Genomic DNA, 14,711 nt, shown 5'->3' with positions numbered 1-14,711 from the left:
TGTTCAATTTCCACGTATATGTGGGCATTCTTCCCTTATTGTTATTGAAGACCAGTTTTAGGCCGTGGTGGTCCGATAGCACGCATGGGATTATCTCTATCTTTCTGTACCTGTTGAGGCCCGTTTTTTGACCAATTATATGGTCAATTTTGGAGAAAGTACCATGAGGAGCTGAGAAGAAGGTATATCCTTTTGCTTTAGGATAGAATGTTCTATAAATATCCGTTAAGTCCATTTGGCTCATGACTTCTCTTAGTCTGTCGACATCACTGTTTAATTTCTGTTTCCATGATCTGTCCATTGATGAGAGTGGGGTGTTGAAGTCTCCCACTATTATTGTGTGAGGTGCAATGTGTGTTTTGAGCTTTAGTAAGGTTTCTTTTACGTATGTAGGTGCCCTTGTATTTGGGGCATAGATATTTAGGATTGAGAGTTCATCTTGGTGGATTTTTCCTTTGATGAATATGAAGTGTCCTTCCTTATCTTTTTTGATGACTTTTAGTTGGAAATTGATTTTATTTGATATTAGAATGGCTACTCCAGCTTGCTTCTTCTGACCATTTGCTTGGAAAGTTGTTTTCCAGCCTTTCACTCTGAGGTAGTGTCTGTCTTTGTCTCTGAGGTGTGTTTCCTGTAGGCAGCAGAATGCAGGGTCCTCATTGCGTATCCAGTTTGTTAATCTATGTCTTTTTATTGGGGAGTTGAGGCCATTGATATTGAGAGATATTAAGGAATAGTGATTATTGCTTCCCTTTATATTCATATTTGGATGTGAGGTTATGTTTGTGTGCTTTCATTCTCTTTGTTTTGTTGCCAAGACGATTAGTTTCTTGCTTCTTCTAGGGTATAGCTTGCCTCCTTATGTTGGCCTTTACCATTTATTATCCTTTGTAGTGCTGGATTTGTAGAAAGATATTGTGTAAATTTGGTTTTGTCATGGAATATCTTGGTTTCTCCATCAATGTTAATTGAGAGTTTTGCTGGATACAGTAATTTGGGCTGGCATTTGTGTTCTCTTAGGGTTTGTATGACATCAGTCCAGGATCTTCTGGCCTTCATAGTTTCTGGCGAGAAGTCTGGTGTGATTCTGATAGGTCTCCCTTTATATGTTACTTGACCTTTTTCCCTTACTGCTTTTAATATTCTTTCTTTATTTTGTGCGTTTGGTGTTTTGACAATTATGTGACGGGAGGTGTTTCTTTTCTGGTCCAATCTATTTGGAGTTCTGTAGGCTTCTTGTATGTCTATGGGTATCTCTTTTTTTAGGTTAGGGAAGTTTTCTTCTATGATTTTGTTGAAGATATTTACTGGTCCTTTGAGCTGGGAGTCCTCACTCTCTTCTATACCTATTATCCTTAGGTTTGATCTTCTCATTGAGTCCTGGATTTCCTGTATGTTTTGGACCAGTAGCTTTTTCCGCTTTACATTATCTTTGACAGTTGAGTCAATGATTTCTATGGAATCTTCTGCTCCTGAGATTCTCTCTTCCATCTCTTGAATTCTGTTGGTGAGGCTTGTATCTACAGCTCCTTGTCTCTTCTTTTGGTTTTCTATATCCAGGGTTGTTTCCATGTGTTCTTTCTTGATTGCTTCTATTTCCATTTTTAATTCCTTCAACTGTTTGATTGTGTTTTCCTGGAATTCTTTCAGGGATTTTTGCGATTCCTCTCTGTAGGCTTTTACTTGTTTATTAATGTTTTCCTGTGCTTCCCTAAGTGTGTTCATGTCTTTCTTGAAGTCCTCCAGCATCATGATCAAATATGATTTTGTAACTAGATCTTGCTTTTCTGGTGTGTTTGGATATTCCATGTTTGTTTTGGTGGGAGAATTGGGCTCCGATGATGGCATGTAGTCTTGGTTTCTGTTGCTTGGGTTCCTGCGCTTGCCTCTCGCCATCAGATTATCTCTAGTGTTACTTTGTTCTGCTATTTCTGACAGTGGCTAGACTGTCCTATAAGCCTGTGTGAAAGGAGTGCTGTAGACCTGTTTTCCTCTCTTTCAGTCAGTTATGGGGACAGAGTGTTCTGCTTTCTGGCGTGTAGTTTTTCCTCTCTACAGGTCTTCAGCTGTTCCTGTGGGCCTGTGTCTTGAGTTCACCAGGCAGCTGTGGTCCCGAGGCTCAGGTTCGCTCGTGGGGTGCTCCCCACGGGCTCTCTGCAGCGGCAGCAACCAGGAAGACCTGTGCCGCCCCTTCCGGGAGCTTCAGTGCCTAACTGCATCTTTCTAATTACTCACTATGCATTAGATATCTATTAGATTTTTAGGTATAAATCTGTTCTAATAATGTCTGTCAGTGCCACATCTAGCCTTACTAGAAAGGAAGGTGTGTAGCCTTACTGCAACTTGATATGCCATGTTTGTTTGACATCCATGGGGACATGCAAGACAAGGAGTGAAGGAGTGAATGGAGGATGGGGTGGGAGTTCAGGAAGGTTCTTGGAAGAGAAAGGGGATGTAAGACTGTGGTTGAAGTATAATATACGAGAGAATGAATAAAAATAATGTGTCTCATTACAAATGAACATAACAGTAAATGTTAACATGGAGTATTTCTAGCATATTTTCAGTTGTATGAAAATGAAGTAAGAAATGCTAAACTCAAATGTTTTTATTTTATTTAGTCAAATATATATATGTGTGTATATATATATATATATATATAATTTTACATGATGGCTTCATTTGATTTAATATTTCACACAATCAGGAATTAGATGAAAATTAAATGCTGTGTTTCCTTCTTTGTTCGCATTGTGCAATGTATCGATAAGTAAGGAAGTGAGATGACTGATGTTAAATGTTGAATGCAGACTAAAAGCTTTACACACAAAACAATCTTTGTGGGATACTGCGTAGAATAGCGATCATCAGGCATGGGTATGGCAAAAGGTGCCTTTGGCTCAGGAGAAGGTATTGCTATTTTTGTTTGTTTTGTTTTATTTATTAATTATTCTATTTATTTGTATCCCAAATGTTGTCCCCCTCCAAGACCCTCCTTGAAGACTTCTTCCCCTATCTACCCTGTCCCCAGATCATCCCAACTTTTGAAGGGTATACACTGGCTTACACACTCAGGAAGAAAATACACTCAATTCTTAGAGGGTGGAAAACAGTATTCCAGGTTGGTTTAGAGGTTAACAGCTCAGTTCTAGTTATTGCAAATAAAACTCTCATTGTGTTGATAAAGAAACATTTTTCTAAGGAGTCTGAAACTCAAATATTTTACCTTGTGCTTCAAGATCTCACTTTCAACCCAGAAAACCCTGTCTCTTCTCTCTTTTTTTGTAATATTCATACCTGATAGCCTAATCTCCAGAAGGATGCTTACTATTTTGCATATTATTTGGTGTGATGGGTTTTTATTCTTGTTGCTAATACTTTATTTTCATACTCAAGACTAGTTGAATAAACAAAAGACTAAGTGAAACCAGCTGCATAAAATGCTTTGACTAATGTGGGAGCATTTCTTGGTGAATAAATACCATACAGTTTGACGAATCTCACTGAAAACTTTGTGTGCTGCCCTGTTTATTTTCATATAACAGATTGTAATAAAAATCTTACAAATGTCTTATAATGAAAAGGAATTACGGAATGCAAATATATTCTTTCCATTTAGCTCAAGGAGAAGCTCCAAGGCCTGACACTAATACTGATTCTATGGTATGCTTACAGACAGGAGACTAGCAGGGCTGCACTCCAAGAAGTCAAACAAGCTGCTGAGTCAGATGCAGGAATTACTCCCAACAAATGAACAGAAGCTGGCTAACCCTGTGGTTGAATTAGGGAAAGCTGGGAGAAGCTTAAGAGGAGGGTAACCCCATAGGAAGACCAGCAATCTCAACTATCCTGGAGCCCCATGATCTCTCAGACAGTGAGCCACCAACCAGGCAGCATACACTAGCTGATTTGAGGCCCCCAACACATATACAGCAGAGGATTGCTTGGTTTTGCCTCAGTGAGAGAAGAAGTACATAACCTTTGAGAGACTTGAGGCTCCAGGGAGTTGAGAGGTGTGGTTGGAGGTGGAAACATCCTCTTGGAGATGGGGGAGGAGGTATGGGATGAGGAACAACCACAAGGGAAGACCAGGAGAGGGATAACAACTGCACTGTAAAAAAATGAATATATTAATCAATTAAAGAATTAAAAAGATTATAGTTTCAAAGGTTCTATTTAAAATGAAATGCTTACTCTCTTTCCAAACCACATATGTTAGACTTGAAGATCACCTTGCAAGAATGGAGCAGGTCAATAGTCACTGTTCAACTTTTTCTTTCTGAACATTTATTCTGCTTAAATCCCTGACATTCTCTGTGCTTTTGTTTTGTTTTGATGCTTCATTAAGAATTAAATATATGATTTTTTTCTCAGTAAATGATTTTCCAGAATAAAATATGCACTTTAAATTTTTTACACTACAGAAACTGGGAACTGAGATGTGCAGTGACTTGAGGGGCCAGAATCTCAAGACTTGTAAGAAAGAACGAGGAAAGAAGAGTCTTGAGCAAGTTGTGGTAAAAGCAAGGTGGAATAGAAAGACCGAAGGTGTAGTTCAGGGGCAGAGCACTTGCCTATAAAGTACAAGTCTCGTTTTCTATTACTAGTACTTGGGGAAAAGAACAGATAAATGTGAATAAGAATTCAGGTTCAAGTTTTTCTTTGGAAGCTTACGTTGGTCTTCTTTTGGTTTAGGTCTTGCTTAGCATGCAACTCACCCTGGTCTGCATCTCTGCATAAAAATCAGACGCAACAGCGTATGCCATGTATAACCCTAGCACTGCCTTGGTGGAGGCAGGATGTTCATAAAAAATTCAAAACCATGTTCAGCTACCTAACAAATTAATAGCTGACCTTCGATAAAAGAGACCTCATTTCAAAAACAGAGTGAAGCAGAAAACAAACAACAGTGACAAAATGAATCTTCAGTTTTTGCTGTATAATGTAGGATATGAGCTGGGAAGATAGCAGCATCTAATCAAAGTTTTTATGCAACACCAAATAATAAAATGACCCCAACCTAAATGACATAAAACACTAATGAACAGTATGGCAAAATTTAAACTACGATTAAGTACCGCTGAAGAGAAGCTTTAGAAGGAAGTATGACAGAGACTGCCTTGGGGACCCTCAGTCTTATGCTTTCTTATGTGTTTATACATTTGTCACATTGAGTCTGCAGTGAGTACACCTCCTATCATCAGGGATAAAATTAAAACTCAATTTCTGATTCTTGTTAAGGATATTTCTCACTTAATACTTCGTGCCACTTTTAAATACTTCCATAATTTAAAGAAGGCAGAAAGAATAGTTTTCAGTTTTATAGTTAAGGAAAGAACCATAGTTCTCCCCAAAACTAGCTTCGGCATTGCTTCCCTTACAGCACACTGGAATAGTGTACATAGAGCGCTCGAGAAATTCTTATCTTTCCAAAAAGAGGGCATAACACTTGTAATTGAAGGTATTACTAATCAAATTATCAAGTTTGTTTTATAGTCTTTACTCAAATATGATTCTAATTAAATAAAGCATAACCGTCTATCAGTTAAGGGCTACTAATAGTGGAAATAAAAGTAAGTAAAATATGTACCGAATAAAAGCTGATAATGAAATCTAGGTGTCTGATTAATTATAATACTAAGAATTAAATAAATACTTAAAGCTCTTCAGTTCTAATCAGAATATACTTAACAGTGTGATGGATGGAAGAATGAAAGAAATTATATTAAGAATATTAATAGCAACTAAATGAGAAACAAGATGTGAAGGGTAAAATGTTATATGGATGAGAAATAACCAGTATGTGTCTTATATAAATATATTTTAATCAGTGAGAAATTAACGTGGAACCAAGTGTCTTTATAACTGTCTATTGAGGGCTGCATACAGAGCTTAATTGAAATACTAATGCAATCTATAAGACTTAACCCAGAAATATACACTGCTGTAGTATTAGCATAGGTATATCCTGCATATTCTTCCTTTTGCTTCATCTAGAATTTGTAACAATTTAAACAATAAATAACTCTACAAAAGAGGTTGCTGTGAGAGTTTAACATGTGCAGGTTCCAATACTGTGACCAAAAAGGTGCATACATATATATTTCAATGCAGGATCATACTCATCTCAACATCTAAATCAAATCAACTAAAAAGTTATGTGCTAGAAAGAAAGTCCATATTATTAGTTCAGTGATTGTTAGTTTTAGTTGTCAATTTGATGCAGCCTAGAATCACTGGAAAAAGAGGAATGAGATTTTGTGACGATCAGGGTGTCCTGTGAGCATGCCTAGGCCGGATGTTATTAACCGACTTTATTGATGTTGAAAGACTCAGCCTCAAAATGTACAAAATGTACAGTACCATTCCTAATTTCAGGATGCTGGACTACATAAAAGAAGATAAAACTAGTAGAGAACATGCCTGGCTTCCCTACTTTCCTCTCTTGACTGTAAATGTGATGTGAATAATTGCTTTATTTTCTCATCCCTTGACACACGTGCTATGATGGACTGTAATCTGAAATTTTGAGCAGTGTAAACCCTCTCTATTCTAAGTTGCCTTTTGTCAAGTATTTTATCACAAAAACAAACAAACAAAAAAAAACAAAATTGAATTCAGGGACCCGTCAGTTCGTCGGGGCTGCCTTTATTGGGCAACCATGCTTGCGGTGTCTATTTCAATGGGTAATATATACGTATATTCATACAAACTAATATGTTCAATGTCTTTCTTGAAACTTAAATCAATTCAAAGGAAGTAGACTCAGAAAAGTAAATGGCCATAGCCACAGTTAATGATGATTTGAATCAGAGGTGCTAAAATAAATTTTAATTCTTTAAGCATAATAAAGAAGCTAAATGGCAACTGACCCTTAAGCTTAGAGTCAGGGAGACAGTCATATAAGTTACAAGGATAGCGCTAAGCTCTCATGCCTCTGGTGTATAGGTGGTTCTACTCAGCTCCCTTGACAAGAAGACAAGAAGAAAGGTTGTGCCATTTTAACAGGAGATTACCATAGCCACAAGAACCAAATTTTATTTCAAACATCTCATTTCAATGTTGGTGGTTTTCTACAAATATGAAACACTAAAACTAGGCATGTAAAGGCAGTAATGTTTGCCACGTAGGTTGCTAGATCTGGCTCTCAAACTTAAAATGCTAGTTACTGTCTTGTTCCATTGAGAAGCAAAATGCTCTCAAGAACATTTAGTGATTAAAGAAAAGTAAAAAGGCTCCAAACTCCATCTTTGTATGCCCCTTTCCTTTTATAACGGAAAATACTAGAGCCAAGAGTACTGTAGCATATAGTCAAAACCATACTGTGGTATGGTATAGTATCGCTACTATGCATTTTACCTTTAACCTATCTGAGTTTAGGTCACTAGTTAAAGTTGGCGAACTATAATTGCAGTTGCATAGTTGTATATCTACATGATGACTAGCCAATTACAGTAACTAAGAAGTTCTGCCAATAAGGGACTTTTTTTTTTTTTTGGTTCTTTTTTTCGGAGCTGGGGACCGAACCCAGGGCCTTGCGCTTCCTAGGTAAGCGCTCTACCACTGAGCTAAATCCCCAGCCCCAATAAGGGACATTTTAAGTTAAGCATTGTTCTAAATAAAACTAAAACCTCAACTTCATTTTGATCCCTTTAGTTATTCACAGTTCGAATAATCAAGTGGGGAAGAAGATCTATCCTCAATATCTTCAATACATAGAATGATTAATCTGTTTGCATGAAGGTGAGAGAAATGATCACATCTCCAAGTAATGAATTAGAAATACAAAGTTCACTCTGCAACACTGCTGATGAAAATTACCTGCCTGCTGTTACAACAGCGCTCATGAATTAATTAACCTTTTGCCACAGGAATCATCAAACTTCAGCAGACATTGAGGTTTCTCCACTCATCATATTTTAGAAAAAAAAAAGTAATATTCAGTCCATAAAGAAAATAAATACATTTGATTGGTTCTAATACTTTTTTATCAAAACCACAAACAAGTTTAATATGCAGTGTGCTTGATGACTTGATGACTTTCATTGTTTTTTGTTTGTTTGTTTGTATTTTTGTGAGCAAGAGATGAGAATAAAGGAGGCTGCTTCCTGTGCCACTTAATTTTCTTTATGAATGAGATTAGTTACGTATTCCCAGACTGCTCGCTGCTTTAATTTTATCTTTCCAACATGAAATAAGAAGCTTAAGTAAAACATGCCTTTACTACTGTATTTCAGTAAGTTTTCTTAAGCACATTTAGATACACCACTTTCTTCTGAGTATGTATTTCTTCAATTTATTGTATTATAACAATATTTAAGTGTGTGTGTCTGTGAAGTGGTTTGATGATTTTTAATTGGGATAAAAACTTTAAAAGTTAAATAAAACTAGAATATATGACAAGAGCATTGTTAATAAATCTTGGAGTTATTATATATCCTCAGCATGCTGATGTAACAGACAAGCAGGATAGGTAGATTTGAAGATTATAAGGCATGTAAAAACTGTAGGTTTATGTACACTCAATATTAATAGATCTGCAATTTTTAGGGGTCAAACTCATTTTTCTAGCTATGGTAGTACATCTAAAAATGTTAACAATTTTCCTATCTAAGTGTTCAGTAACATAGAATTAAAGTGTTCTCTTCTACTACCAGAGTTTTCTTTTTAATCTTAATTCAATGTGTTATATTATTAGGAATTAAACATACCCTGCCTGATAATGGACTACCAGGCATTGCACAGATCAGAGTATATATATGGTTTTTTTTTTGAGATTACAACATTTTCACATTTTTCAAGAGAATAGTAATTTATTAAATTCATCTTTTAAAATATAATATATTAAAATATTTCTGTATTTTTAGATAATTGATTTTTGATGGAGGCAAAAGACTTATATTAGCCATATATATTTTAGTGTTATTTAAGTGAGTGATCGGTCTTGTAGAAAATGATGATGTGTATGGTTAAACACTAAGAGCAATATGTACTACACTGTAAATGCTTCAGATTAAGGGGTTTTTAAAAATTTAGACCAAAAAAGCACTCATGTTTGTTCAGACATTAAAGTTTTCCAAATTATTATTTCTATTATTGTGAAAGGAATATAAAATTTTAAGAGTAATAAGTTTAGAATATTTATCAAAACATTTTGGTCACTTCACTTTTAAGAATACTCACACTATAATAAAAACATTTCATATTACCCACATTCATCTGAAGTATTAAGGTATTTAAAAATTATATATATTAAAATTATATGTATAATTTAAAATATATATACATATATACATATATACATACATACATACATATATACATATATACATATATATACACATACTCACACTCAAAGACACACAAAGAATCTAAAATTCCTGGCATTCATATCAACATGCAAGTTTGCACATGTTAACCTTACTCAGCATTGTCATTCATTCTTATATGATTGTGTAAAGGACAAAAATATATAGAAAATAGTAAATATTTCTAAGCATTTTTAAAAATTGAGACCAAACTTACAATGCTCTCTGGTTAACATAAGAATAAAAATATGACTAGTCTGGAAATAATGACCTGCATACCTGACAGGTAAGGTCCTGTCTCCTTTTCTCCTATCCATTTCTCTTTGAGGGACAGGATACCATCGGAAATTTAGCTTCCAGTTAAAACCACCATAAGTCATGTCTGAACCAGCCATGTACTCAAAGGTATCATCGCTAATAACATCAATGATTGGGCACACAACTGTTTTCCTGTAGAAAAACAAAAGCCGATTCATAGACAAATGACAATTTACATTAGCTCTTCAAGTTGATTATATATAATGTAACAACATTTAATTATTTTTATGACCCCACTATGCTTTTAATTTTATCTTATTCTTATTCTCTGCTGAACCATTTCCTCTAAGATTGCTTTTCCTCTTCACCTTTACCTTAATGCTATGATGTGAAATCTAATCAGACATTCTAATTGACCTTCGAGCTGATTTCAGAATGCATTCTAAGTACTAACTCAGCAGGATGAACACTGTCTATTTTCATAAGCAACCACCCACAGCATGATTAGTCAAGTTGCTTTGATGTTCTGCATCATTCTCAGCTATAACCCACTGAAAAGCAATAGTATACAGGGAGGAAGAGTGAATGAGACAGGATTAAATCTGGGTTTTACAATTCAAATAGATCAAATTAGTTTAAAGAGTATAGGAAACCTTGTCACAGAGAAAATTCCCTATAGGAAAACAATCAACAAAAATTAAAAATCATGATCTATTAATACCAATAAACAGAATCTATGAAGGACACCAGGACTAGCACACTTAGCATCAAGCAGTCGGAGAATTCACAGTCTATTGCTATCTCAGTCCAGGTACTGTGTTAATAGAAGACATTATTTTGTGTAGGTGCTCTACCTTGGTTTCCTATACTAAAGATAGTCAAGATGTTTTAGTCTTTGTGAGTTGATTTAGGATACAGATGTTTCACATAGGTATTCTTTGGGCATTTTTTTCCCATCCATTTCATAGCTTCTCCCATTCTTGCCTTTATGTAGTTTTAGTGGTTTCCTACGGGTCAACCACCAAACTTCTCTATGAGGAAATGTTCAAGTCTACTCCAGATGACATGGATTGTAGTTAATTCTGAACAACAGAGTACCATGCACATTCTAAGTCAACAGTAGATATGGAAAGCAAAACAGGACGATTGTTTCTGCAGTATTACTGCCATTCGTTATTATGCGGTCTCGGCCATTGCCTGAAGTTCTTTGAAATCACTAATCTTCATCCTACCCTTGAAAAAGCTTCTTGGTGAATCTGGCTACAAGGAAATCATAACATTTATTAATTAATTAATTTATTTTTTACTGGATTTAATCATTTAACTTTTAATGGGGGAGAAATCAGATCTAATTCTCTTGAGCGCATTTGCTGTCTAGTTGTGGCAATGTAAAAATGTATAATCAGAAACAAAAAGACTCATTATATATAAGTATAATGCAAATGAAGAGTTAGAATAAAAACAAATGGTTTATGCATGGAAATCTGAAGCATTACATTAAAAACATATTAAGTTGATTATGAAACACATGTTTAAAGAAGAGTATAATGTACAAAATGTTACCAGAAAATATACTGAATATTCTAAGCTCATTTTGCTTTGTCAGCCTCATTCTCCTGTGGGCACTGCACAATACACAAACTGTTACTAGCTGTATACTGTACTGAGTTGAATAAGAGGGTCCCACTGGCTTCTTGAACTTTTGTGGTTCATTTTATTGATAGCCTCTATTTATCTTCATGGCAAGTAGCAGATCCTGCCATTTATGTGATGAGTCTGAACTAGTTTATACTAGAATCCATTGTTTTGCGCATTTAATTAAAAATTTCAATCCTGGGGTCTTCTACTGTGCATGAAATGGCCATGCAAAGGAAGTGTTCTGTAATGATTTAACACATCAGATACCATTTGATGTTTGTTATCTTTGTTAGGTATAAGAATTACACTAATTTAGCAGCCACACTTATGAGTAGCTACAAAAATTATACTGTGCTCTGATTACTTTTTAAACAAAGAGTATTATTTCAGGAAGTCGTGTGTGTTTGTGTGTGTGTGTGTGTGTGTGTGTGTGTGTGTGTGTGTGTGTGTGTGTGTGTGTCAAGAACTTCGAGATGAAGTTGAACTAGACTTACTGAAAGCACAGAAGCAATGAAGAAAACCCTGCCGAGAGAACGGGAAGGCCTAAATTATTCTCTGCGCTTCCAGTAACATAAGCAAGTTTGTTAGAACATCTGCAATCCCTGCACAGGGGAGTTGGGAGGACCAAAGGTGCTTTGAAAATTTCCTACAACATATTATGCTGTCAAACTGGAATGATTAACTTCACCCGTAAATGCTCAAAACATTTTTCACTGTATCATCTGCCTATTCTTAATCACTTACCCATGCTTAACACGAATCAATAGGGTGTTCATCTTCAAAATAAGAAAACTGCCTTTTCTCTGAAGCATATGAAATAAACCTTCTGAAAATAGCATTTCCGACTAGGCATTGTGATAGACAGCTGGAGCTGCCCTCAAAGGTCCAGGTGTAAGCCTGGCAGACTTAACACAGGGCTCCCTACCTGTCTTCCTTTATTCTCGCCAGCAAGGGCTCCAGCCATCCTAAGGTGCACTCACAGTGTGCATCCAGAAAAGTTATGACCTGTCCTTTTGAAGCAGCTGCTCCTCGGAGACGAGCGCGTATTAACCCGGAGCGTTCTTCCATCCTGATAATTTTCACCGGCACTTCTAAAGTCTTCACGTAGTTCTCTAATGTCAACTTGAGGAAATCTGCAACACGGAACAGGAATGTATGAGCAAGGTTTGTAGACATTCTAGAACAAAACAAAGGGTGGGCAGTACCAATCTCATACACAGAGTTTAAAATTGAACAATGCTCTACTCAATGATAACCTGGTCAAGGAAGAAATAAAGAAAGAAATTAAAAACTTTTTAGAATTTAATGAAAATGAAGATACAACATACTCAAACTTATGGGACACAATGAAAGCTGTGCTAAGAGGAAAACTCATAGCGCTGAGTGCCTGCAGAAAGAAACAGGAAAGAGCATATGTCAGCAGCTTGACAGCACACCTAAAAGCTCTAGAACAAAAAGAAGCAAATACACCCAGGAGGAGTAGAAGGCAGGAAATAATCAAACTCAGAGCTGAAATCAACCAAGTAGAAACAAAAAGGACCATAGAAAGAATCAACAGAACCAAAAGTTGGTTCTTTGAGAAAATCAACAAGATAGATAAACCCTTAGCCAGACTAACGAGAGGACACAGAGAGTGCGTCCAAATTAACAAAATCAGAAATGAAAAGGGAGACATAACTACAGATTCAGAGGAAATTCAAAAAATCATCAGATCTTACTATAAAAACCTATATTCAACAAAATTTGAAAATCTTCAGGAAATGGACAATTTCCTAGACAGATACCAGGTATCGAAGTTAAATCAGGAACAGATAAACCAGTTAAACAACCCCATAACTCCTAAGGAAATAGAAGCAGTCATTAAAGGTCTCCCAACCAAAAAGAGCCCAGGTCCAGACGGGTTTAGTGCAGAATTCTATCAAACCTTCATAGAAGACCTCATACCAATATTATCCAAACTATTCCACAAAATTGAAACAGATGGAGCCCTACCGAATTCCTTCTACGAAGCCACAATTACTCTTATACCTAAACCACACAAAGACACAACAAAGAAAGAGAACTTCAGACCAATTTCCCTTATGAATATCGAGAACTGCACGAATTAAAAGCTCATCAGTTATCCCCAGCTCCGAAAAAAAAGAACCAAAAAAAAAAAAAAAAAAAAAGCTCATCAGTTAAATGATGCAACACATCAAGATATATGTTAGTCCAGCTACTTTCTGACTATAAAAATGATCCCTGTTTACAGATGTGCGAAGCATACCTCTTTCACTGGCATCATCAACCAAGATGACCTCAGAGAGCAGGTAGTGCGGTGAGCGATTTATGACACTATAGACAGTTCTAAGTAGAGTGCTCCAAGCTTCATTATGGAATACAATGACGACGCTTGTGTTTGGAAGTTCATCAGGGTAGACTTTAGTCTTGCAGCTGAGAAAAAGCAAAGATAGTGATCATAATAAATTCATGTTTTTTCCTGATCTTCCTCAGTAGGAATATTCATAACAATAAAACTTCAGACTTCAAAGTCCTTTACCAAGGAGCTGATTTATGAATATCTGGAATAATTTTCCTTTTTTATAAGCACTATGAGTAATCATTTGGCCTTTTGAAAGTTAAATATGCATAATTACCAATATTTTATTTTAACTCCTGCAGGGAACAAAGCAGCATGATTTCCATAATTCTAAGAAAAATCTGAGAAAAACCAAAATAATATTCTTAAACTGTCAAATAATTAAGAATGCTAGATACAATAGAACCAGACAAATTCATTTACCGGAAACATTTTTTATTCCTTCATTTACAAAAATACATAGCTCAAAAAGCTCTATGGGTATAAATAGACACAAATCTGTGCAGTTTAAAGCATGTAAGGCTGAGATTATTTATCTCTCACAAGATTTAAGAAAATAAGCTTTGCACTGCACTTGAGAAAACAGTAACATATTTCCATTTTCAAAGGAAGGTGAGGACAGTGGCTCCTACAATGCCTTGGTATTCTAGACATATGGGAAAGAATTTGTTTACCAGTACTGTCCAAACTCGAATGTGTACAAATACCACCAGAGAGTTGCTTAAAACACAGATTTAATTTGCTAAGTCTGAGATGGAGCCTGAAGTCCTGTTTTGCAGCCAGCCTCAGGAGCAGATGGATCAATAAGCTGTTGAATGAAAATTATCACTAATTTTACAATTTAATATTTTTTAAGAAACAATGTCGAAAGTGTTCTCAAATTCAGGCGGGCCAAGATCTTACTGCACAGGCCCTCAATTCAAAAATTCAAAAGGGCTTGATTTTTGTAGTAGCCACCTTGAAATGGAATATGCAGATGGCCGTTTCCTCTGTCAAGTTTTCAACCATTAGAAATGTCTGTCATGTAATTTTAAATCCTCTTCACTATGGACTAGGAAATGTGTCAGTGGACTTCTGAAGCTGAGGTAGAAGCTTATTCACCCTAGGACATATTTAATGTAAAATAGTCTAAGAAGTAAAAATTTAAA

The 14,711-nt window shown here is 35.8% G+C and overlaps 1 protein-coding gene across 11 annotated transcripts in view; it reads right to left on the bottom strand.

The window, feature by feature from the left end:
- The window catches only part of Galnt13 (polypeptide N-acetylgalactosaminyltransferase 13), a 657,006-nt gene that overhangs the window by 283,115 nt on the left and 359,180 nt on the right, over positions 1–14,711 (bottom strand). For all 11 annotated transcript variants that reach the window (XM_063283608.1, XM_017591676.3, XM_017591675.3 and 8 more), the window contains 3 exons: positions 13,471–13,637; positions 12,130–12,337; positions 9,588–9,758 (listed from right to left, as the gene is read on the bottom strand). In XM_063283608.1, the coding sequence (XP_063139678.1) occupies positions 9,588–9,758; positions 12,130–12,337; positions 13,471–13,637 (546 nt within the window). The remainder of the gene's footprint in view (positions 1–9,587; positions 9,759–12,129; positions 12,338–13,470; positions 13,638–14,711) is intronic.

This window comes from Rattus norvegicus, chromosome 3 (genome assembly GCF_036323735.1).
Source record: "Rattus norvegicus strain BN/NHsdMcwi chromosome 3, GRCr8, whole genome shotgun sequence".
Lineage (NCBI taxonomy): Eukaryota > Metazoa > Chordata > Mammalia > Rodentia > Muridae > Rattus > Rattus norvegicus.
Note: the sequence above shows the minus strand (reverse complement) of the source record. Positions and strands in the feature narration are given on the sequence as shown.